The following is a 27,286-nucleotide window of genomic DNA, read 5'->3' on the forward strand; positions in this document are numbered from 1 at the left end:
ATATAAATTAGGTTAGAATATATATAAATTGTACAGTAGATCACTTACTGAAGTGATCTTCTACATGTCAGGATAGTTATATTATATAAGTGAAATCATATAATAATACTTATTGCCCACGGACAGATTGTTGACGTTCTAGAAGATTAATAAAAAAAATTAATAATCAAAAAGCAAAAATTCTAGTATATCTCTTCTTTTATGTTTTTTAGCTCTCTTTATTTCACGTATTTTTTTTAATTAAAAGAACAAAATGTGGGAATTTTAAATTAATCGGTAGGTGATCAACAACCAAAAAAATAATCATTAATAAATCTTATCGTTTTCACTAACCCTTAATTATTTCACTTATATTAATTCATATCGTAAAATATCTAAATTTATCTAAAATATGCAATACACTTGGAAAAAATCAGCGATTATTAAATAAACAATTGAAAATATGTTTTTTTTTTATTCGCGGGGCTGATTAAATAAGTAGGCCTTGAATATATTATTTTGATTCAGAGACCCTAGCTGATGAAAATAAATTTAATAATAATATAAAATTAAAATTAAATTAAAATTAAATTAAATTAAACTTAATAATAATAAATTTAATAAATATATTTAATTATTAAAAAAAAAGAATGAAAATGGAATGGAAGTTCTTTTGTCTTATAAAATAATATACACGAGTAATGAGTTTACTTAAGGAGACTGTGAAATATTTTTTTTTTTGGAAAAACGAACTAAAAGCCTAAAAGTATTATTTGTTCAACAGTTTCAACTAGCAATGATAAACTAAGAAGTTATGAGCTTCTTTTGATGCTTATAAGAATGTAAATTCAAACAAGATGGATAAATTCTAGTAAATATCTGCTTTTGTTTCATGAATTAATATACTTTTAACAATTTTTTTTAGTGGTAAGGTAATTTTAAATTCGTGGGTAAGTAATCAACAACCAAAAAATAATCATTAATAAATTTTATTATTTGCAAGAACCCTTAATATTAAATCATATTGTAAAATATTTATGTTGATCTAAAAAATGCAAGACGGTTAGGAAAAATCAGTAATATTAATTTCCAAGGACTTAATTGAATGAATTAATTGAATACCTTACATCTTCTTTTGATTCAGAGACCTTATTTAGAAAAAATGTAACTCTAAAAATAGCACTGAAGAATGCCTTAGAACGAAAACTGAAAGGGTGTTCTTTTGTTTTATAATATACATAACTAAATAATTAAAATAAATTAATGAAAAGGTCGCATTTTTTGAAAAAAAACGAAAAAAACTAACTCTAAAAATACCACCGAATATAATATATGGGTATGATGATGAATTAATCAAGTATTCCTTGAAATAAACTAATAAAAAAGAAGAAAAATCGAAAGGGCATTCTTTTGTTTTTTTAAAATAATACATACGACTTAATAGTTATTATAGCAAATTAATGAAATTATTTTTAAAAATCGAACAAAACTGGTCCTGAAAATATAATATAAACCTATGAACCAAATTATTGGAGTAAAAGTGAATTAATCAAGTATGCCTTGGAGCATTAATATTCGTCTTGGACAGTGCCCAATTTAAAAGAAATCAGCAATTTGATCAGACTCACCCAAAAGGAACCTGACGGTTTCCATCAAGTAGTCCGTGGGGAAGAACATGGTCGGCGGCATTCGAGACTGAAGATGAGCACAGGATGTCACCGAGAGCACCATTCGACGGGGAGGTGAGACGACAAATGATTCCGTATGCTCCACTGTGTTTTGGTCAGCGAACAAAAAAGAAGCAAAACAAGATAAGCCCGATAAACATTGGATCTTATCGGGGGAACGTCTAATGTCACTATATTTTGTTTCGTTAGGCCGAGGGCGATCGAAATTCTGGTGAATCGTCGGGCGATTCCTCGTAATCAGCTTCTCGCGGATTAATTGGCCGACGATCAATTAACTGTGAAGTGATAGTGCGTTCATTGGGTGTGTATACTTCTTGTTTCACGCCGTAGATTTATCAGTAGTTGACCGGTAGTGCGGCGTGGTAGTGTTAGTGCTTAGGAAGGTTTAAAAGTATCAGACGAAAATGTCTTGTGCTGAACAACCCAACGTAAATGTTAAAATCGATGGTTTATTCCGAAAATAACAGTTTTAGATTAGTATCATTGTGTTACTCAGTGTATACAGACGCCAATCATGGAAATCGCTACCGAAGATCAGCACACATTTAAAAACTTAACAGGTCAATTGAAAAGTCCCCGGCCTACCTAGTAAAACACATTTTTTTTGGCAAAATTAGTTTTATTCAACATAATTCCCTTCAAGGCTGATACACTGATTATAGCGATTCTCCAACTTTTCGATGCCATTTTTGTAGTACGATTTGTCCTTTGCTTCCTCAATAAGCCTCAGTTTCGGCGATTACCTCTTCATTCGACGAAAATTTCTTCCCAGCGAGTATTATTTTGAGATCTGAGAGCAGAAAATAGTCACTGGGGCCAGATCTGGAGAATATGGTGGATGAGGAAGCAGTTCGAAGCCCAATTCATGTCAAAAATCACGGTGCATTGTCTTGGTGAAGCAGCACTTTCTTTTTCTTCAAATACGGCCCTTTTTCGGCGATTTAGTCCTTCAAACGGTTCAATAACGCTATGTAATAGTCGCTGTTGATGGTCCCTCCTATTTCAGGGTAGGACCAATGAAAATTATTCCATGTGCATCCCAAAATACAGACGCCATAACGTTGCCAGCCGACTGTTACGTTTTCCCACGCTTTCATTCTTCATCTTTCATTCTTTCACGGGTTCATCGAGTGCAGTCCACTCGGATGTGAGTTCGGTACCCACTTTGCACAGAGCTTTCTCATATCCAAATATTCGTGAATGATATGATGTGCATGTTCAGTTAATATCTTTAGAGCGTCTACTATTTCATTTAGTTTCAACTTACGGTCATTCAAAATCATTTTATGGATTTTTTAAATGTTTTCATCGGTAACAATAACTTTTGGACGTCCACTGCCCACGGACGTCTTCGGTGCTCATTTCACCACGTCTAAACTTAGCATACCAATACAAGGTTGATTCTCCTGGGGCAGTGTCCGGAAACTCGGCATCAAACCAAATTTTGCTTCAACTGTATTTTTTCCCTTCAAAAAGGAATATTTTAACAACACGCGAAGTTCCCTTTTATCCATTTTTTTCACAATAACAAAAAAAGTTGAAAACACAATAAAAGTTGTTTCACTCAAAGAACAACAGCAAGTACAGCTTAGTAGTTCATATATGACGAGGAAGATGAATAAAATATTTAAATTATAATAAAATAAATAAATAAGGAAATAAATAAAATAATTAATAAAAAAATAAATAAAGAACTCATTGAAAATTAAAAAATAACCAAAACTTAGATATTTAAAGCAAAAAAAAATGTTTTAAAATAAAATATGTATATAATAATCGTTCTAATAACTAAATAAAAATAAACAAGAACTTATTTAACATATCTACTACACGTATTGTACACGTATCGTATATATATATATATATATATATATATATATATATATATATATATATATATATATTGTGTACTCTACTATATACATACAATTTAGCTTAATATCTATCTAAACCTATTTATCCATTTACAATATTATTTTAACTACTACCAACTGACTACTTTGAAGTCGGTGCTGAGCAATAAATTAAATTTGTTTTGTTCCTAATTTAATTTTGTGTATATGTTACAAAATTGTATTATTATTTTTGTATTGTTTGGGCTCGGCATCGACGTCAAACTGGTCAGATAGCAGTAGTTAAAATAATATTGTAAATAGATAAATATGTTTAGGTAGGTATTAAGCTAAATTTTGTGTATATAGTAAAATATAAAACATATGCAGTATATAGAATAAATAAGGTTTCTGTTTATTTTTATTTAGTTATTACAACGATTATTATGAACATATTTTATTTTAAAACGTTTTTTTTTGCGTTAAATAGCTAAATTTTGGTTATTTCTTAATTTTTAGCGAGTTCCTTATTTATTTTTTGAAGTCGGTTCGATTTTTTTGTTAAAAATATTTTATTTTTCACTTTTTAATATTAGATATTTGCTCAATAAAGAAACGATGATTAAAAATTAGGAACGCTTCAGGACTCGGGGTCCGCTATCTAGTCTAGATGATCTGACAAATTTTCCAATCAAACTAGACCAAAAAAAAGTTGCTGGTCCCGTTGACCAATATATCAGCAAAAACATTATAAATAGATATCTGATTATTTTAGATAAAAAAATATGTGAAAACTTTGTACGTGCCTTTGAAATTTGAGCATTTCTCTCGATTTCCCCCCCTTCCCCCAACAGATCCTGATTTGGTTCAAATGGAACCACCTCGGAAGTGCACTCCTTGTCGAAACAGATTATTTATGGCCTTAATATCTTATTGCGCGAATGTGGCGAGATTAGCAAGGTGTAATGTATAATTCATACTGTAAAAAACCGCGCATCTCATTTTATTACTTTTCCAATTACAAGGAATAAATTAAGGAAAATTATCACTGAAGACAAATTAAAGGAATCGTTCTTTTTTTACCTTGTTGGTTAGACTAATGAAGATATACAATTTTGTTAATAATATTAAATAAATCAGACTTGGAGCAATATTTATTTCAACAGAATTGCGTAAAATACCACCCAGTATTATCAGTTGTTTTGGAGACGTTCATTGGTTGGGACACAGCTGCGATTTAAAGCCATTCGACAAATAATTGATACGCTAGAGGAAAATATTTATATAAAGCATACAAACAATAATCAATGTACTTCAACATTGACTGGGTTAGAAACTAAAAACAATCTATAGATATCCGAAAGCTTCATTTTCTTTAATCAAAAAAAGAAATTAATAGGGTAAGCTACCTTATCTTTGAAAATTACCAACTTTTCGAGGGTATATGTTAAAAATTGCTTGGTATATTGATTGCTAAATGTTGATATTTTGAAAAGTTGAAGAGTTGATCAAACACTGATAATTAACTATAAAATTATAAAATCATAATTAACTGGTGTACTGAGTTAAATAATTACTTTTGATGACCGGCTGAAATTCTTACACTAGAAAATATTTTAAAAATTCACAAAATGACTCGAAAGTACAAAGTACAAGAACGGTATTTTCTTGTTCCAGAATGACCAGCTAGAACCAAATGGTATTTTGCTGATGTCGCTTCCTGTTCGGGATAGTGGAGTGTTTTGCGGGCGACAGAGGCTCTGGGTTACGACTGGGATTGTCGTAGTTGGTTATCTGCCGAGGTTTGTGGATGGGTAGGGATTTAATCAAGGTGTTGCAGTGTTCTAAGGTGCCTATGGAGAACCTTACACTGACCATGTTCATGAAACTCTTCACGAACAGGATGCCTGATTAGAGGTGAGTGTTGACGTTCCTCATAAACCATAGGGCATTGAGTAACGAGCGGATAATTTAGGATTGGAACACTTGAAGCAGTGAAAGTTGTCTCTCAGAGACGTACCTGTAGCACACCTATGATCCGAAGAGGCAGACTGCAGTCGCTTTCTAGGGGATTGGGAGTTTACTTTTTCTGCAGAGGAGTGGGAAGAGTATATTGTATACGCCATTGCCTTTGCAGATAACGTACTGGATTCGGGTTGACCATTGGAACCTGCGGTCGAACTGAAGACCAAGGTATGATACCTTCTGGAGCCAGGAGATAGGAACTTTATCGACTTTGAGGCGATAGGCGCGGAACTCCATCTTGTGGTGGAACAGAATAGCTTGCAAAACTGCCCGGGTTAATCTGCGGCCGCCCGAAATTTGTACCGCGCAATTGCTTCGTTCAGTTAGACTTGAAGTCTGTCGCGAATAGCGCCGGGACTGTAACCGGTTATAAAGAAAGCTGTATCATGAGCGGAAAATCAGCCATGTATAAGGTTGAACAGGGCAGAGGCTAGTGGAGCACCTTGTGGGACTCCTACCCTGTCACCGATCCTCACTTGAAAGGACCTACCACCCAAGTATGAATCTATCAGGGAGATAGGTCATTCGGTTGACCAAGCTGTTTCGCTTTGAATATTAAACCGTCGTGCCAAACTTGATCGAAAGCTTTGGAAACATTTAAAAAGATGGGTTCCAGTTTTTAGACCATTTCTTAATACCTGGATTGGATTATTGCTGCTTGAGTGTTTGGCACTGAAACCGAATTGTTTGTTCCAGATTATGTGGTTATGTTTAAAGCGTGTAATATCGCTTTTTCGGTAAGTTTGGAAAGTGAACTAATCAGGCTGATGGGCCGATAGTCAGATGGATTGGACTAATAAATGGCAATGACAAGCGCATGATTCCAATTTTTTGGGAAATGCTTTAACCTCAGGATGGAGTTAATGATGTTGGCGAGCTCTGATAGGTGCTTGCTACTGAGGTTTTTCAGAGGATTTAGTGTTATACCATCTGGGCCTAGAGCTTTTTTAGAAGACGGGCGTGAGGTACAGGAAAGACTTGGTGATAGGAACTTGTGTAAGCAGATCATAAATTTTTTTCTAGTTTCTTATTTTCAAAATAATCTTAGACAGTTGGCTGAAGATTATAACTGATATTTGGATCATGAATATAGAGAGTTTCACTGAACTTAAGAGGTTTTGGTAAAAAAAAACAACAAACGCGATTGAACAAGCATCGTATTCACTTGGTGTGACCTCGAATTATTTTTTCCCGTTCTGTAAGTTTTTGCTATTAATGGGCAAATGAGCAAAACACTTGGTTGGAACACTTGCATACGTTCAAGTTCATTGCTATTGTCTATTTAATTAAATAGTGGAATAAAGTTCTTATCCTTTTTTCTTTCTAAATAAGAGGTGCTTGCATGTACTTTAATCAGCGACATTTATTTGCTAAAATGGGTAGTATCAGTGTAAAGAAGTGTTAAACAAATTGATCTAACTATTAAACTCGATGGTTCAGACATTTCCCTACATAAAATAACAGTTTTCCATTTAGTTTATTGAGTCATTCAGCATATACAGACGCTAATTCACATTTTCAACATCTATTAATTACTTTTGTTGTTTCTATTGCCCGAAGTCTGTTTTTTCGTCGTACTAAAGTTACAACGATTTAAAAGTGGTGAGTTTCATGTGAGTGACAAACAACCGCCTGGATGGCCAAAAACATTCGAAGACAACGAATTGCTAGAGCCTTTTTCAAAGGGCCTTTGGACGACCCAACAGTTGATCAATCAACTACTTCTAGACATTTGTATGCAATGGAATAAATCCAGGGAGGGAAAATGGAATATGCACTACAGTGCATATATGTTAGCTGAAGTTGGAGTTCAGGGTGAATGGTCATCAAAAGCAGATTTTAGTAGCATAGCTTCTTAGGTGTAAACTATAGGAATCTGGATCCAAACCTGGGAAAACCATTCCATAGAGTGATAACATGGAAATCTGGGTAGAAACAGTGCCATTTCGAACATCCCTTCAAAAGCAAACTGATGGAAAAAAGTAAAATCGATATTCAACAACAATTCTTATAATAACCATAAGATGCTAAAACGGCATAACGACCACGTGGCCGTTTCTTTAGGAGGTAGGTGTTATGAAATGCTGGTTACAGCCCCGACTATCGTGGCCATCTGTTTTAAAACTACCTGAATGGTGAACGAGTAAGACAGGTTTGTTTTCTAATAGATAAGAACCCTCAGTGTCGCTTTGTATCGCCATTCAACAATTTGCCTCTTCTTTTCGTAAAATAGAAACCGGTAATGCTAAAATTAATTTTACAAAATACACACATATAAACAGAATGCGACAATTTTATTACATTCTGTTTAAGCGCGTCTGTACAACCAGTTATATATTATATCTTCCCTGTAGTCCACGTAAATTAGAATTCAAAACGTAACCTCAGCCATATCCCGAAATACGTTTAAAATACAGTAGAGTTCATACAGAAATAATTATTTAATTAAGCAGCTGTCCGTGTAAAAAAAACCGATAAATTCCGAAGCATCATCGTGTTCCATACGTCAAAAAAAAAAACGACTCGGGGCAGATTTTTTTTTATCGAACGACCTTGATGACGTTCAAGTATTGTTTGTTCGTTTCATTAAGCACATGGAAACGTTCTTGTTCGCATAGCGTGCGGTCAAACTCACCCGTGAAGTATTTAGGCATCTGCGGATACGTCATGGAGAAGTACATGTTCGTCCGGTGATCGGAGAACCCAAGAAACACGGCGACGATAAAGATGCGGGTAAAAAATCGTTCGAAAGAGTCGATATAAACACGAAACACGCTAGAAACCCACCATAACGTCCACCATTCATCGTCACAGAATCGAAACTGATTAGCACTTATCGAGAATTAGACATTATTAGTCCGTTTAAATAAAAACGATAAGAAGGTTCGATAAGATGGCAGTCAGGATGATTGTAACTACCTAATATTACGGTTCCTTCGTTTTAACGGACAGTATCTTATGTACATCAGGGATATTTTCAAAATTAACTAGGGTAAAAAATTCCTAGAGACAGAGAAAAAACAAACAAACAATCAGGCCTCGATTCAAACGACTTATAGGGGCCCAAAGACAAACATTCTCTCGATAACACTAATAACTGTACGTAAATCAATGGATCATGCCGTAAATTGACAAATATTGTACGTTAATATCGACAACAAATCCATTTTCTCAGTAAATTAAGAAGGCTTTGGAAGACGCCATCAGAAAACAATTTAACGTCAAAACTATGACAATCAAGCAAGCTTTGCGGTGCCGTTTCGTCGATATAAATGTCTCAAATGGTAAGTGCATTGTAAAATAAAAGTTCGTATATTATATTATACTAATAAATAGTACCACATTATTTACGTATAATTATAAATATGAAATATAAAATAACAAATAATTCTAAATTCAAAAGGCTCTGGGAGACGCCATAAAACAAATCTATGTCAAAAGTAAGAACTTGATGACAATCAAGCAAGCTTTGAAGTGCTATTTTGTCAATATTAATGTCGTAAATCGTGTAAAGTGCACTTTAAAAGAAAAATTAGTATATTAACTACACTACTATTATATTATAGTAATAATTAATACTACATTATTCACATATAATTATAAATGTAAAAAGCAAATATTGTAAACTAACATAAATAAATATTCCATATCGCCAGTAAATTCAGGAGGTTCTGAAAACATGTTCAATGTCAAAACGAAAAACTTTATGAGCATGTTTTGGAGTGTTGTTTTGTCAATGTTAATCTCTTAAATTGTAAGTACAATTTAAAATAAAAGTCAGTATATTAACTAAAAACTATTACATTACAATAATAGTTAACACATTATTCACGTGTAAAATGGCAAATATTGTAAACTAACATAGACAAATATCCTATATCCCCAGTACGAAAAGAAAAAAGTTTTTGACACATGTTCACTGTCAAAATGAAAAAACTTTATGACAATCAAGCAAGCTTTGGAGTGCTGTTGTGACAATGTTAATGTCTTAAATTGTGGGTAAAATTTAAAACAAAAGTCAGTATATTAACTACACAACTATTATATTATAGTAATAGTAATTATTATATATTACATTATAGTAATATTATAAATGAGTATAATTATAAATAGAAAATGTAAAATGGTAAATATTGTTAATAAGATCGACGAATATTCCATATCCTCTGTGAATTCAGAAGGCTTTAGAAATATATTCAATGTCAAAATCAAAAACATTATGACAATCAAGCAAGCTTTGGATTCCTGTTTCGTTAATATTAATGTGTTAATTTTGAACAACACATTCACATATAATTATGAATATCAAATTAAAAAGTTGGATTAAAATATTGTCATTTGTCTTTCATTTTTATTGTCATTTATTGTCAAAAATAATCAAAATATATATAATTATAAAAGTTTTTTACTAACCTTAAGCAGCTAATTAAGCAGACTTATTCATTTTTAACATTAGCACTTTTTTATTACTGTTATAATAATAATTAGCGTGTACATCCTAATATAAAATGAAAAGTTGGCAATACAATATCTTGTTTTTTAATTATTATATATCGTTATCAACATTCAACCTATATCGACTGTAGTTCCGCAGGATAGTGTCTTTGGAGTGTAGGAAATCTACATGCTCTACACTGCTGTTATTCCAACAATAAAAGAAGCACTACTTTGACTACCTGCTGTTAACATAGTTATTATGGCAAAAGATATATTTCTACTTAGATCAACAGGAAAACTACAAGTGGCAGTCCACAAGAGTCCACAGCTGGCCTAAGGACTAGAAAATACAGCTTAATAACTCGTATTTCTAGATGGTAGGTTAAATTGAAACTGGTCTGTACTGGTCAGTTGAAAGACACGACCAACTTGGCCTAAGATCATAGAAATTGTTTTATCGTGCAATTGCAACGCCAATTTGTAATTCAACACTGCTAAAACAAACAAAGAACAGCATGACGACCTGAATCAAGTGGATCTAAAAAGTTATCCAATATTTTGCCTTAAGATATTAAAAAATATTAAAGAAGATTTATTGAAATTGAAGAGTCACTATTCATTTTAGTTTAAGTTCGTCTAATTTAACTATAATTTGGGAAATACATAGTAATCTATTTGTCAATTGGTCCAAGTAAAAAAGAAGAGTACTAAAAACTTAATTTATAAATTAAAATTATGCTAAGCCTATCTAATAAAAGACATCATATTAAAAAATGTTCGAATCTTAAAATAAATAGTTTTTCATCATAATTCTTGTCAAGCAAGAAGAAGCTTACTCTACAATAAAAGAAGCTAAAGCAGGTGTACCACGTCTAGTAAAAAGTGTACTGGGACCAATGCTTTATCTACTCTACACCTGTGTTATACCACAAATGGAGAATATTACGATGGCTACATTTGCTGATGATACTGCGATTATAGCTGTCGGGGACAATAGTGAAGAAGTCTCACGAAAATTACAACAGGCAAGTGACAATATAAATAATTGGACACAAGCTTGGAAAATAAGAATTAATGAAAGTAAATGTGTACATGTACAGTTCACCCATAAACAGACCTTACAAGCACCAATAACATTAAATAACACTATCATTCCATATAGCAACAACGCTAAATATCTCGGAATGAATCTCGATGGCAAAACTTCGCTGGAAGGAACATATAAAGCAGAAAAGAAAAGAACTGGAATTGAAATATAGGAAAATGTACTGGTTAATTGGAAGAAAATCACAATTATCAATACATAATAAATTGCTATTATATAAGCAAATATTGAAACCTATATGGATATACGGAGTTCAATTATGGGGATGTTTTGCAAAGAGTAACATTAATAAAATACAAATTTTTCAGAACAAAGTCCTGAGAGGTATTGTGGGTGCACCCAAATACTATAGGTCTGATTACCTACACCGAGACCTTCAGATACCTACAGTCAGTCAAGAAATCAAGAGAATTGCAAGGGGGCATGAGGAAAAACTAAATTCTTATACTAATATTGAAATATTGCAACTTTTGGATACCACCAGAACAGGACACAGACTCAAAAGAATCAAACCATCTGATCTTGTGTTGTGTAGTGAGGTGCATATTTTAAAAAGTTCAGCAGTGACATGTATAAACATTATTTCACCAGAGACTGAGTTAGGGCCGATGGGTCCTCCTAGTTTAAGTTAGCATAAAGACAAATTGTAGGTTAGACGGAAACGACTGGTAACAATATATTAATTAAATAATAAAAAAAATCACAATTCTTGTTATTTAATTACGTAAAATGTATATCCTCTGAATGTGGTTAGTATTATTGCATAATATTAAAACGTAAGCCAAAACCTCATGAAATTATTAACTGAAATTAAAATACGTGCAACTACTGTTAAAATTATGTTAATAGTGTATCTTTTGATCGAGTAGGCTTTGAAAAGGAAAAGAAGACAATTGGCACTTGAATCTTCGTACGTACTATCAAAAAAAGTCAACGGAATTCAAAATGTTGATATAAATGTTTAAATTATCATGAACCACTACTAGATAAAAATGGAAATACCTTAATTAATAGTTTATGTAAAGTATACGTTAATTTAGACGAATTAAAATGTCAATAACACGCTATTAAATGACAGTAAAAAACAAATGGTAAGCAGTATTTACGGCCAAATGGTTTTTTTTCGTTGCTAATTTAATATAATGTATAGTTACGTGAAAAATTACCAACTGAAATTATTTAAAATATATATTTGTTATAGCAAATTTACTTTTAAAACGTCTTAATTATTAAATAAAACAAGATACAGATGATTCACCGGTTATTTTCCACTTACCAATGACAGTAGATGGCGCATCGACACCAAAAACACTCGGTTTGTGCCAAAGACAAAGTAGGCATTGATTTATAAAGTTTTAACAGACCACAAACGTTTCGTCTCTGTAGTTTCGGAATACTTAATAAAACTTTATCATAGTAATGAGTAATTCTTCATCCGTATAGCAATGAGTCATCGGTCTGATTATAGTTATACACACGAATTAGATAATTGACAATTAATGAGAAATCAAAACAATAATAATCACGATATTACCTTGACGAGAAACATAGTTTTGTTGACAACAATGAGATAAACATAACTTAAATAAACACAACAGTTAAATATTGAGTCTTCGTTCTTAAAACTTTTAAAACTAAGGAAGACACTGGTAATTGGTGAGACTATACAAACACATTTTTTATATGCTGGCCATCGGCCAGTTTAATCGACTACTGGTTTCGTAACAATTTACGTCAATCAGATCTCGAGACAACTCTGCTAGTAAATTTCGACGACAATAAACAACGAAGAATTCATAAGTTTCGTCATATTTTTGGTCGTTTCCTCGCATAAAAAACCATTACAGCATTAATGATAACCTGTTTAATTATCATCACTACTAGTGACTTACTGTGTCGTACAATTCGTGAACATCACTGTTGTTGGTTGAAACATACCTGAAAATGAAGAAGAAATGTATTAAAACGTTATTCTCTTACTATACAGTTCTAAAAATAATAATTATATTACTTTTATAAATATTCAGAAATTAATATTCAAGATAATCAAGTAGGCTAATAGTTATTCAGATGTTGTAGGTTAAGATATACATGTTGATATTTCAAAAATTTACCGCAGTTTTTACTCTATCAATTTAATGATACAACCATTTAATCTAAATTGATAACATAACCTCAAAAAATCACTTGAAGCTATTAATATATTTTATGCAATGCAAAATACAACCCATGACATTTTTTACTAATCTACATTAACAGCATAACCTCGAAAAATGATTTGACACTTATGAATCTTTTGATATTAAAAAAATACCATTATAATATTATTATTCAATGTATCAATCTTTTTTTTGTAATACAAATTTTTATTCAAAACTGATATTTTATTTAAACCAATTAATTTATCTTTTTGATAGTATCGATTGTTTTTCTGTATATTACTACAGAATGATAACGAATGAAACAGTATCTAAATTGCAATACAAGCTAAAACGTTATTAGGACCTGTTATTTACATATACGTAATGTTAAATAATAATAATGGAAAAGATACGAATTGAAACACATTAAAATATAAAAAAGGATTTTAATTTTATTTTGAACGTATTTTTATCTAAATTAAGAAATATAACCAAAAATCACTATAATACGATAAAATTATGACAAATTAAGTTAAATGAATAATGTTAATTAATTCGTGGATAAGTTGGAATGTCAATTATTGCATATAATAATAGAGAATCATTGATTTCATTTATAATTGTATACAAAAACACAAAAACAATTGTGACGCTAGAAATTGAGCAGTGAACATAACCTCAAATGTCTTATTTAGTTTTAAAGTTGAGAAACTGATCAAAACGTTAGAATTGAATATATTATACCAACATTTTTGTTTCTGATATGCTTCATTAAGGTTTATTACAAAGCTGTACTATTTTAATAATGTCGATGAGTATATTAAAGTATTAGTTAAAATAGAGGTAACTTATTGTGTGTCAACTGTCAATGTCATTAATTCTTCTTAATTTCAAAAAACCGTATAATAATGATATTATATTACGTAAAATTAAATAATTGTTATATTTAAAATTAATTAGAGGACATAATCTCAGGTGTCTTATTTAATTTTAAAGTTCAAACCATAGGAATTCAGCATGCTTACGTTTTTGTTTGTAATGTGTTTCATTATGGTTTATTATAAAGCTGTACTATTTTAATAATGTCGATGAGTATAATAAAGTATTAGTTAACTGTCAATGTCATTAATTCTTCTTAATTTCAAAAAACCGTATAATAGTGACATTATATTAGGTAAAATTAAATAATTGTTATATTTAACATTAATTAGAGGACATAATCTTAGGTGTCTTATTTAATTTTAAAGTTCAGACCATAAGAATTCAACATGCTTACGTTTTTGTTTGTAATGCGTTTCATTAAGGTTTATTACAATGCTGTAATAATTTAATAATCTGGACGTTTATGTAATATATTAATTTTGGAAGTTAAAAACACGTAACCTACTGTCTGTCAACTGTCAATGTCATTACTTCATTTTTTTTACCAAAACACGTAGGTTGTGGGTTAACGAACCGTCACTGTTATATAAGTTTCTCGAAAACAAATATTCTATTTACGTTAGGTGTATTTTTGATCTCCTACCTTCGTAGAGTCCCATGGGATGATCGTTGAGGAGAGCTATATCGCGAATCACTTTAAACCGAATGTCGTAAGAGTCGACGGTTGATTCGTCAGCCGTACCGTCTGTGGATCGAAGCAAAACTGACCTGGATAAACTTTAATCGCTTGAAAGAATAGTGATTTTTCGAATAAAGACACCCAGAAAGCGTCAGCGTCAGCGGCTGTCGCATGGACTTTGACTGGGGTACTGTGAGAGATTGTTCGGCATATTATTTTTGTTGATGCTTTACGGTCCGGACTGACGAATCGAGTGTTGTGTCTTTCTCGCTCTCTCTCTATCTGTCTTTGTCTCGCTCAAACGATGTCCCGCTTCGGTTCGGACTCTCTTCGTCTAATTACGGAATTCCCCCCAGTATCTTAGTAATGCGCTCGGTGTGTTTAGTCGGTCATGTGTGCGTGTGTCCGTTGTTTAGGCGAAATCGGTCCAGGCACACTTAGATGAAAGGTGTTGGCTTCTTTATTCGATGGATGAAATTTTTCGAGTTGACCATAAAGTTATTACGGTCTGGCATTCTGTTTTGTTTTGTGGAAAAAAAGTGCGTCACAAAACAGAGAAAAACATCATGTTGTTACTGTGCATGATGGCATGACCAGAAGGAGACCGGAGGTAAATGGTAAAGGCAAGAGCAACTGAAGGATTTATCATTTGTGCTCCCACACTTTGGTCTGAAATTTTATGGATATTTTTAAGATATCTTACGTTATTTTTGCCAATATTGTTGCAAAATTTGTTATCAAAAAGCAATGTTTAAAGCACAAGGTAAAAATTATTTGATTGTAAAAAATGAAACAAACCTGTTGTATTCCAGGATGTGAAGGTTCAAATAGAGTGCATTCTCTCCCAAACTATCCCGATCTAAACCGGAATATGTTTTAAAAATTAAACAAAGATAATTTTAAGGGAAGTGGAAGTGTTCCACATCAAATATGGAAGAGAATTGCTTAGCCAGACATTGTAATTCAAATTGTAAATCTTTCCTGTACATAATGTACAGTGTGATATGAAAAATTTAAGGCAATCTCTTATGGTTTCCTACATAACATAAGTACAGGAAAGTTTGTTACTGACATTTCAAACATAATGTGGCAAAGAAATGTTTAATCAAGGTGCATTTAATAAACTCTTTCAGGTACATAACATGTGTATATAATACGTAATGTGATATGTGACGTACATAACTGAACTGAAATATTAGGCCTATAAATTAGTTTTAAAGGATTTTTTGATTTGAAATGTAGGAATGTTCGTCGGGTCGGTCGAAATGTGTGGCTGCCGCTGCGTTTATTTGTCAGAACACTCACTACTATTTTTGGAAGGAATTTGCACGAGAACTGAAAACACTGGTTGAAGAAATACTGTTGGAGAATTGACAGGATATTAGGTTAGGTAGAGGAAGTACGGTAGCGCTGTGGAAGTGGTACTATTACAAGGGGATGGAGAAAAGAAAAGAAAGCGAGACGTCGTCGTGATGGTCTTTTATGATGGCCTGGAACTGCATGGTACCAATCCACCGGCGTTGCCAACCTTTGTACTTGTTGGTGAATTCGTGGTGGCCTAAAGAGTCGTGGCGGTCGCCACAAAACTCCCCTCCTAGTGGAACTGCCGTGGAACGTACCTCTATGTGGTGCAAGTTCCGGAGTGCACCCGCAATCACGCAAACAAACGCCCGGGGACTGCTGATGAGATGGGGATCCCAACCTGAACAAGGAGTTTTACGGGATCAGCTGCCATCGGAGCTGTAGCAGGACGTCGTTCGTCTTGGGGCGTTTAGCTTTGTTTGAGGGTATCCATCATTTTGAGCCATTTCTCTCGGTCTCGGTCTTCGGTGTTAAAACCGCCACTCTTAAAACGTCGAAACCACTAATCACATGTTAAAATGGATGGTTACCATTCAGGTTGGAAGTTTCACCTGCATTCGTTGACCTTCCGCCGCATTTTTCTTCAAATTTAGGCATTTTCAACGCACTGAAGACATTCTTAGTTCACACTTTCGACGAAACAATATACTCAAAAGGCTTCAACATAAAATCGGTTACAAATGTACCAGATGCTATTTGATACACAGCAACACCATCTGTTGTAAATCATTTAAAATTAATTTACAGGCCTGATACATAAGATGTGTTTATTCACATACCCTTTACTCTAATCTATCAAAAAGGTAAATATGGCTATAAATTCAATATAGGTATCAACATAAGTTGTTTAGTCCACATTAGTACCTCCAAAAAGAATTAGTTCCATAAGTTCTATTGTATTATCTGTATTTATTGCAGTACGTTATTTAGCAAGATAGCTTTTAAAATAGCAATTAACATATTAAAATACCATAAAACATTTGTGGGTTTATTATTCCATTTATTTTTATAGATCCACAGAACATTCAAATATATAAGTAATTCTACTTCCTTCTTCTTTAAAGTTAGTACGTGAAGGAATATGTACATATCCGTCTCGCTTATACTACTGTTGGGTAATATAAGTTCATATTATAGTTCTAGTATTAGTTTGTTTTACTGTTTTACTGTATTAGACTGTTTTCAGTCGATACCATATATTTTTGCATGTATGTTATATGGACCGGCTAATACGGCACTAAACGTTATCAGAAAACGTTTCCACTTTTTTCAACTAAAATAAAATAAAAGTTTTTGCTTAAAATCTCACACTTTCCATAACTAGCTTAATAATAAGGATGTTCCCTTCACACAATAGGAGGATTGAAGGTGCTCAAATACCCCTAGCAATAAACTATTGCAATGAAGAAACATTCAATCTTTGACACTCCTAGTCCATGGATTTCCGACATCACAGTTCAAGGTTTAAGACCACCAAAGGTGAACTGAAGTTGCTGTGAACTAACGTAGTCCGCTAGAATTTCGACAACAGCTTGTAGTTCAAGATGTATGACCACCAAAACTTGAGAACCATATTGGGTATACCACGGAAATTTGAATTCAGAATATCAATAAAGACAAAGAAACAAAAAGATACAAATCTTACAACTACAAGCTGTCCAGTACAACCACTTGGTCGTTTCTTAATTAATTAAGCATTTCATTTGTATTAAAATACGCTTGGATTGCCAGTCATTCCAACAAGTCCGCCAATTCTTTCCAATAAAATAAAACTTTTTGTCGTATCCACCAATGTTTCATAAAAAATATTTTAGAAAAATTATGCTGACTTGTCATTGCTATTGTTTACACATAAAGTATATGAAATATATCGAACAATATATCATCAGTATAAAATTTAAAATTTACAACCTTATTTGCTTTATAGCGATGCTATTTTATGGCAATAATAAGGATAAAACTAGATGTAATATATACCATTTATCAGTAGAATAATTTATATGGTCCTTTCTTGGTCATCTCGAGAATTGTCACATTTTGTGTATTATAAAATTTAGATAAATAACCAGATATCGATAGGATTATCGATAAGTGTTCATTAATGCAATAATATATTTTACATCATCAATATTTTTTATCACAAATTTGGTAGACACCAGCTAATATCTCAATGGGGGTAGTATAGAGGGATTATTGTTAGATACCAAATATTATACAATATCATTAAGATTAATTGTTATTTAATTTTTATATTTAATCAATGTAAAACACATATATATTGTATTATAGAATTTTAGAATATATAGAATTATACATATATTCGGTTATGTAATACTAAATTATATCCATTATCTTAATAACACAATAATGTTATTATTATATTGTCATAACTGTGTCATCTTTATGTAGCCACACTTCTTATGACTAATTTATAGTGACTAACTAACATGATTAACACAATAAAAATTTAATTTTTAATATAGAATAATAATAGAATTTAAAATTTAAAAATGTTAGAGATTCGTGATTACCAAGAACATTATTTATTTTTTATTATAAAAAAAATATTGAAAAAATTTGACACAAGTTAGATCCTCTTAGTTCGAGTTAGATCTGCATTGCTGCATGCTGTATTGTTCTAAATAGGTGATAATCATAATAGCCACCAAATTTACTGTGTATGCTGAGTACGGATAACTATCTATTTGATATATATTCGAAATTGTAATAGAATAATACGATAAACTATTCTATTCCAATTTTTTAACACTAACTGCTTCGGAACTTCTTCATTTAAATCGTTCAAATGACACAATATAATAGATTGATTTATATTTCTCAGCGCAAGTTTGATGAGGTTACGTATAACTCCTGATATATTTAATGTATAGTCTATTCAAAGTTATTTTGTACATACGTCATCTAAATTTCTGACGTCGCAATGTTGCCTCATCAAGTCTGAGTTTTCAGTTTGGCTTTGACATACAACAACATTCTAATCTAAATAAAATATTGAATTTGAACGTTATAGTTGATCTAAAAACTACAGTTAATTATATAGCTGCAACAGTTTATAGGTTAGAGTTATAATCTCTTATCACTATTGCTTTCAAGAATTTTGCATATGTCTGACAACCGGACGACTTTGGCAGGCTCTGCCTATGCATAAAAAACTTTGAATAAACTAGGGATGCAGAATAATATCGATATATCAATAATTTTCGATATTTTTCAGAATAAATTAGATACAATTTTTAAATATTTTGACACTTAAGGGTTTATTATTAGTATTTTTGTTTTTTTTTAATATTGACATATTTTTTTGTAAAATATCAAATTTTTTTATATTTACTGTAAGAAAAAATATTGACATTTTTTGCCTCCCATATATAAAAAAATATCGAAAACGATATATCGATATTTTTTTTGGTGGCCAACACCCCTGGAATAGACTATAAAGTTTCAAATTTAGGAAGAGGAAGTTAGGTTAAGTTATCGGTAAGAAGAGTGAGGTTGTACATATACATAAGAAAGTAATTGTCTAGAATAATAAATATATTCGTTATATCGGGTAATAAAATTAATACTTTGTTAAGAAAAATGGTTTTAAAATAACCAACAATGCATTTAACTGGTGTATTGAATATATATTGAATTGTTAAAGAAAAAACTGCTTCGTTGTTAACTGCCGTGGAGATTATTCACCAAAACATATAGATTTGATTTGATAGTATACTGTAAGACCATAAATTATGTAAAAAATATACATGGAATAGATTATTCGAAACTTCAGCTTGTCAGAATTTATGAAAATTTAATTGTCATCATAGAAAAATAGAAATTTCACGGTATAAGCGACCTTGGGGAAATGTTTAGCTTAGTTCAATCAACGGTAGCGCTGCGATCGCAAATTGTTCCCAAAGAATGATCTCGCTATTTTCAAAAAATGGGTTGATCCTGGATGGGAAGTTACCTGGATAAACCGCAATGTAAATATATCAACGTCATCGTGCCTGTCACAGACATTTTAGTGAAGAATTTAGAATTACCCTTAATTCACGAACAGGTATTGGGGTAAACGCATATCCAACATTGTTTTTATCAGGTACATATAAAATTATCTATCTACTACATGTCTGTTTATATATTGTTTGTTTACAGAAAATTAAAACCTACTTATGAAGATGTTAGTGGTAATAAAATTCAAATTCAATTAATCTACCAAGTTGTTCGTATGCTGTCAATGTGATGTCTCCATATAAGGAAGTCTTGCAAGAAGATAATAATTAATTACTAGTAATAAATACTAATTTTAGTTGTAAAATATCCCTACAATATTTGTAATACTTTAACTTTTTAGAGCAATCAACAGTGTTCAATAATTTTAGAGTAGAGCTATTGTATATTTAAATAGTGCAAATTTGATTGCCTTGTTAAGAAAATGTTTGTTACGGTGCCATCAATTAAAATTTTAAATGATGCTTTTAGGGAATTTATTTCCTTAAAAAAAACTATTTTGTTTACAAATAACTACATTTTCATAAGGAATCTTAACCAAGATTACTTAGAGAGTTTTTTTTGGATCAATTAGTGGTCATGGAGGTAGAAGCAAATCCCAGAGCAAATTGTGAAGAAGACGAACATGTTAGGTAACTTATATACTTTTTTAACGCAAGATCTTTTACTAGTCACTAGAGGTTGTTAAATCACCAGTTGATTCTATATTTTCAATTCCAGAGAAATTTGCTCTGAGGAAAACAAGAGTGGAATGTTGTACGTTAGTCTTACTTCAGGCTATTTAACAAAACTTCTGAAAAAAAGAGACAACATGCAATATTTGTCTACATTCTATATTAAGTAGTTCCATAGATCAAATACTCTTAAATCTAAATATCTTTAAAAAAACACATACATTTTTAGTGTTTCAACTGTCAATAATTTTCAAGACCAAATTTTAAAAGTTATTATGAGAAGATATTAGAACTTTAATAGATCCCATAAAATTGATGGCACTAAACAAATACGAGAAGGCGTTATAGAAGAATATTTTAATTTTGCCTAGAATAGAGTTCTTAATTGTTTTTAATTTACACTTATATAGTTTGTTTTTTTCTTTTTGTTGAAATATATATTTATATTATTCACATTTATGTATATTTGTATAAGATTTTATTTTAATAAATTAATTTTAAAAATTAAATTTGATTTTCATTTAAATACTATTGGGCAATAAATGTGATGTCATAAAGTAATCAGGCAAAATGGCAGACCAATCAAAGCAAAGTATTTTCCTCGTAGGTTTCTAAGTGAAATATTACCCCACTACTTACCACTGGAGTTAGACTCCCCTGAATGCCATAGGGATTGTCAGAATTATTTTTGAAATATTAACTGGCACAACTGTATTTTTAATATCATCTGTCACTTAGATTATTTATTTGTAAGTTCATTTTAAACATCTTCAAACTTCTTACAATGGATAAAATATCGAAGAAAGAGTTTGTGAGATGTAACATTGAAAATGAAATTTCGTAAAATATTTACGTAAAGTAAAAGTATCGATTTTAACAAAAACAGGTTTGCTCTTTTCTAGTCGTCTATCAACGTCTTTAACTGAAGTTCGCCATCGCCAAAGTGAAGCAGATGGTAACTGAAAATTGCCATTATAATTTGAAACAAAATTAACATAAAAATTACAACGATATATTTAGTATGCTTCATATATTTATGAATCAATGTATCAGTACACTGAAACATATATAATAAATATAAACTTGTTTTTTTCAATCTATTATATATACTAATCTATAAAACTGAACAAACTATATTGACAAAAAGATTTTTTAATAAATAATTTACAGCCAGATTAACTAGTCATATTATATTGCTTTATAAATTTATTAAAATAGATAGTAAAATACAATGTTATATTGTCTTGATAAGTTGTTTTTTAGTAAGATATATATTATTCTATATACCAATTATAATAAATTGTTATAAGGCAATATAGGTATAATGGAGTAGTTCAATAACTGGCGATTATGGTTTTTAATAAACTTTTAAGTTAAAATAAAAAGTAATATATTCAGGATAATAATGACGGCAAGAAGGGTTTTCCCGTAATTAAAGAAATTATTTTTGATAACTATCAAAAAATTATTAATAAAGAGCATCAATCCTAAAGATAAAGTACAAAGAAATAGTTGCACTTCTTCAGGTAATTTGTAGATAGTTATAGAATCTGCTTTAAGAAAATAGCATTTGAATTTAAATTAACATATATTCACATTTTAAAAGATAGCGAAATGATCATTAACTCAGAGAATAATTCTTCGGCTCTAGGGTTCTTCTGAATGATGTAACGAGCTTTCAGTGGTCGTGGTATATTTCATGGTCTTGAAACGAATTTATTTTTTGGGTGTAGAAAATAATCAAGAGAAATTGTTCAAACACCAGAAAAAACCAGAGCTTAATTTGGAAGAAAATAATTTAATACCACAAAGAAATCTGTTTAATTGGAAAGAACACGTCCAAATATCAAAAAACAATTGAAAGTGGGTTCTACTAGCAATGCTGCATATTTCCTAGCTGCATAGATCAATAATCCCAATATTAATCTTCAATCATCAGTAAAAAATACAGTGAACTGGAAAATTTTTCATTAAGAAAACATTTTCCGAATGCTAATGAAGGAACAAGGTGATATTTGCATGTATTTTGATCAACGATATCTATTGATGAAAATGTATCAATGTAAATAATTCTTAAACAGCCTCACCTAAGTATTAAATTACCTAATTTTGACATTCATCAATAATAGTTATAAGTAACAGTAACAGATAAAATAACAGTATCCCCTGTAGTATTATTGAATCAATGTACAGAGATGCTAATAACATAATTGTTGGTTTTGGTTTCAACAATTTAAAGATGATGATCTTGGTTTCAATGATAAAGAATGGTTTGGAGCACTAAAAAAGCTCGAAAATAAGAAGACGTTAGAATTTGGTTAGATTTTAATGAAGAGTAAATAAATATAACGAAACCGTATGGTTTTCGCTAATGACATACAAATTAAAACTTACTTATGCTTACTTATTATTTTATTTATTGGCATAATACCTGGTTTATTACTATTACCATGTGGTCCAACTTTTTTAAATGCAAGCAGTATAATGTATTAAATCGCATCGAGATTCATGTTGAAGCCTCTTTGACAGGTCTGCCTCACTTTTTAGAATGTGTCATTTCGTCGAAGTATGAATAAAGAAATAGAGAAGACCGTTCTTGGACAGCCGAAAAAAAGCTTGAAGACGAGAATTGGAGGGCATTACTCGATGAAACCATCAATGGGGGTCGCTATCAACCACACTTGATGCATTTGACTGCGCGAAAAATGGTCTAAATATAAGCAAAGACACAATAACGTTATTCTTCAGCATGATAACGCTCGACCACATGTTGCAAAACCGGTTAAGACAAACTTGGAAACATTAAAATGGGAAGTGCTACCCCACCCACCGTATTCTCCAGACCTTGCTCCTTCTGATTACTACTTGTTCCGAGATATGAGTGGTGATCTGTCTGAGCAGCGCTTCAGTTCTTACCTGATGATACCAAAGAATGGGTCCATTCTTTGTTAGCCTCAAAATATACATGGTTCTTTCGAGATGAAATCCGTATACTGTCTGAAAGATGAGAACAAGTAGCGGCTATCAATCGACAATACAATACAAACTAAAAAATATCCTTTAAATCTTAAAAAATAGGCCTCATATATTAAGAAAATCAGAATAAGCTGCAAGATTCTATTGTGACAACAAATAAGTATTATGAAGTATTTATATTATCAAATGTTGTATCAAAATATCTATTAAATGGTTTGTCTCTAATTTCGTTTTAATGTATTCTTGATATCGATGTTATGTTATTTGAAAAAATAATTATTATTAGTATATATATTTTTTACTGCGTGATCGCCGATTTCTCCTTCAATTATAGATCATTTATTCGAAAGAGTGCACTTCCGAGGTGGTCCCATTGGAACCAAGTCAGAATCTGATGGGGAGAAGGGGGAAAATCGAGGGAAACGCTCAAATTTCCAAATCACATACAATATTTTCACATATTTTTTATCTAAAATAATCAGATATTTGTGTATAATGTTATTGCCGAACTGATGTGACGAAAAATCGGAAGTAGTTCAGTGTAAAAGCCATTCAGTTTGATTTTTAAGCACAAACAATATCATATGAGAAGCCGTAGAAACGTAGTATCCAACTATTTCTATGGTGTAATAGTTAGAATATTGTGTTAACACGCGGAGGTCGCGGGTGTGATTCCAAACATGGCAGCAACTTTTGTTCTAGGTTGATTGAAACATTTGTCAAATTACCTAGACTAGATAGCGCAATCCAGGACCTGAAACATTCCTTATTTTCAATCCTTGTTTCTTTATTCCTATATTTCCTCATACCTAAGCAATATAAAAATAAAAATATAATTTTGTGACATTACACAAAATTAAATTGCGAACAAAACAAATCTAATTCAGTAGGTAAAATAGTAGGTAGTAGTTAAAATAATATTATAAATAGATAACTAGGTTTAGGTGGGTATTAAGCTAAATTGTGTGTATATAGTAGAATATAAAATACGTATAGTAGATGGGTTAAATAAGTTTCTTGTTTATTTTTATTTAGTTATTACAACGATTATTATGTACATATTTTATTTCAAAAGGGTTTTTGTATTAATTTTTTTGTTTAAAATATTTTTTTAATGAAAATGACGATGCTTCGCAATTCCAACGAAAGTAAATAGATAGGAGAAAGTCCGCACGGGGAGAGTATCTCCCGCACTTGATTAGCAACAGATCACCGACCATTCCGATATCGCCTAATAGTGATATTTACCTTGACTGATGTCCGAAATGTCCATAATCACGTAATCACAATACATGCTGACGTTCCTAGCTGGCGAGTCCACAAAGATCAAGAGTACCACGGGTTTTGGATCAAACGCCAAAGTCTAGTCTCGCTTTGGAATTAATAAAAAACCCACAAACCAAACATAAACAAACAGCACAGAGCCGAAAATGGTCTGAGGCGTACCGACAGTTGTTGGGACTCGCGTTTCGCGTACTGCCTTGGTACCGCGCGGCGGGTACCCGATTGGTGATTAGGTGAATTTAACTGCTTGATGGTCGAGCGGCTTGCTGGTGAGTTTCCATTGGACGTCGATATTTTTCGAGGAAAAAAACAGATTGGCTCCGCGAGTTTTGTGCTGGTGCTGTGTCCTCAGGTTGAAACAAATGACGACAGGAGTCAGAAATTAAATCGGTTGAAAACAATTACTCCGATTATAGTTCTGATCCAAGTATCATGATATAACTCCATTATCAATGTAAAAAGTAAGTATAGATGAGGATGGGAATGATAAGATGGTAATATCGATTTTTTCTTAGTGACAAAAATATTTAACATTCGGCAGAGCTAAATTAATTACTGATTATGAAAAAATCATATAATTGTAATGATTACCAACATTAAAATTTCATTTTATTATACTGGCATTAACAGAATAACACGTCAATTGAAAAGTCCCCGGCCTACCATACTAAAACACATTTTTTGGCCATTTTTTAGATTTTTTTTTATTCAACATAATTCCCTTCAAGCGTAATACACTGATTATAAACGCATTACTTTTCATGTTTCATCAAAAGAAAAAATGCATTGAAAGTCATAGTTGGTAGAGCTCCAACCATAAGAACGTGTAAAAATTAGTTTAAGCGTTTAATGTATCTATGTGTTTGGTGTTTACTTATTAATTTCTTATGTCAGATTTATTTATGACAACAAAAATACTCAAAACATATGTGCATCAGTATAGAATATTTGTATAAGCTAATTTCTAAGATATGACTTCTAAGACCTTGTAAGAGCGTATAGAAAATTAGGTGTAAAACCAGACGTATCTAGAACCGAACAAGATACCTGAGATAAGGAGAGATAAAAAAAGTGCAGACGCCAAGAGCCAGACAGAATACTTTAACATTTCAACACTTTGAAAGACCTCAGATGGTGTAAATAAGCAGATATATATCTTTATAGCACTCAAGGAAGAGTAACTAATCAGGTTGCGAGATGAAGATAAAATACGATGTATCCATCTATTATACGAGCCTTCACACAGTCTGCACAAGTCTCCACACAAATCACACAATTTTTAAAACAAATCTACGTACAGTCGTTAACACACAAACCACCAAATTTGACAGTGTGAAGGTTGTCGTCATGAAAGGTTCATTTCTTAAACGTACGTTCAGTCGTAGTTCATCAGTAACAAACAAATAAACAGTTTACAGTCAGCTGTAAATGTAGAAATGTATAACAATGTCTAATATTTAAGACTGCGACTATATGATTACAGTTTTAAAATATAATATCTCAAATATATATCAAACAATATCTCAAATCCAACTTAAAATTAAAATTGTTAAATCTTTCAACTTCTCAACCTTTCATTCCCATTTTTGAAACATCATAACCTATTTTCCTCTAGACGATAAGTTAGAGATGATGTCTCTGGTTCCGTGCAAACTTCAACAATAACGATTAGTAGTGACTTACAAACTAAGCAAATAATAATAATTAGTGTTGGGAACTATCGACTGAAATCGACTATAGACTGTTTAGTAATTGATTACTTTTTATTATCGTCTGTTTCAGTAGTATTTTAGTTACTATTTTTGGCCCTACTTGTTTCATTCGACTGATTTTTAACGTTCCATCTCTGTCTCTATCGCTGTCCTAGCCGTGATCTTGACAAAAATGTACTCAATTTATGCTTACATATATTTATATGTAATATATATATGTATATATATATATATATATATATATATATATATATATATATATATATATATATATATATATATATATATTTGATTTTTTTGGTAGTTTGCTTGTAAATAACAATATATTATATATTAATATTATAACATTTTGGTATGATATTTTTCAAGATTGTTAATGTAATAAGGTAGTTCGATAGATCCCAACGCTAATAATAATATATTAGCTACACTATAGGCCTAGCTGCTACCATCTCGTGGTAAGAACCGAAAACAGCGTCCTGCTGTTTTTTTC

At 31.5% G+C, this 27,286-nt stretch overlaps 2 protein-coding genes and 1 long non-coding RNA gene across 28 annotated transcripts in view; 2 read left to right on the forward strand and 1 right to left on the reverse strand.

The window, feature by feature from the left end:
* The window catches only part of Hnf4 (Hepatocyte nuclear factor 4), a 149,386-nt gene that overhangs the window by 49,704 nt on the left and 72,396 nt on the right, over positions 1-27,286 (reverse strand). For 4 of the 26 annotated variants that reach the window (XR_013006786.1, XM_076411267.1, XM_076411268.1 and 1 more), the window contains exon 2: positions 12,959-13,004. The exons of 9 other annotated variants lie outside the window; for them this stretch is intronic. Coding sequence is in view for 8 of the 17 variants with exons in the window: in XM_076411271.1 (XP_076267386.1) it covers positions 1,608-1,710 (103 nt within the window). In the remaining 9 variants the exon portion in view is untranslated. Of the gene's footprint in view, positions 1-1,607; positions 1,932-8,159; positions 8,352-12,342; positions 12,466-12,958; positions 13,005-14,732; positions 14,971-25,045; positions 25,202-27,286 lie in introns of those variants that run through there. 13 more of the 26 variants (XR_013006783.1, XM_076411260.1, XM_076411258.1 and 10 more) reach the window with 9 other exon arrangements.
* LOC143200716 (uncharacterized) lies at positions 20,580-21,136 on the forward strand. The gene is made up of 2 exons (XR_013006789.1): positions 20,580-20,779; positions 20,868-21,136. It is a non-coding gene; the product is annotated as an uncharacterized LOC143200716 (long non-coding RNA).
* LOC143200692 (1-acylglycerol-3-phosphate O-acyltransferase ABHD5) overlaps positions 25,402-27,286 on the forward strand; it is a 79,185-nt gene continuing 77,300 nt past the window's right edge. Inside the window, exon 1 of the mRNA XM_076411286.1 lies at positions 25,402-25,542. The gene's annotated coding sequence lies outside the window, so the exon portion shown is untranslated. The remainder of the gene's footprint in view (positions 25,543-27,286) is intronic.

Source organism: Rhynchophorus ferrugineus, unplaced genomic scaffold (genome assembly GCF_030347505.1).
Source record: "Rhynchophorus ferrugineus isolate W39M unplaced genomic scaffold, kcgeb_rfMv2 rfM8, whole genome shotgun sequence".
NCBI classification, from domain to species: domain Eukaryota; kingdom Metazoa; phylum Arthropoda; class Insecta; order Coleoptera; family Curculionidae; genus Rhynchophorus; species Rhynchophorus ferrugineus.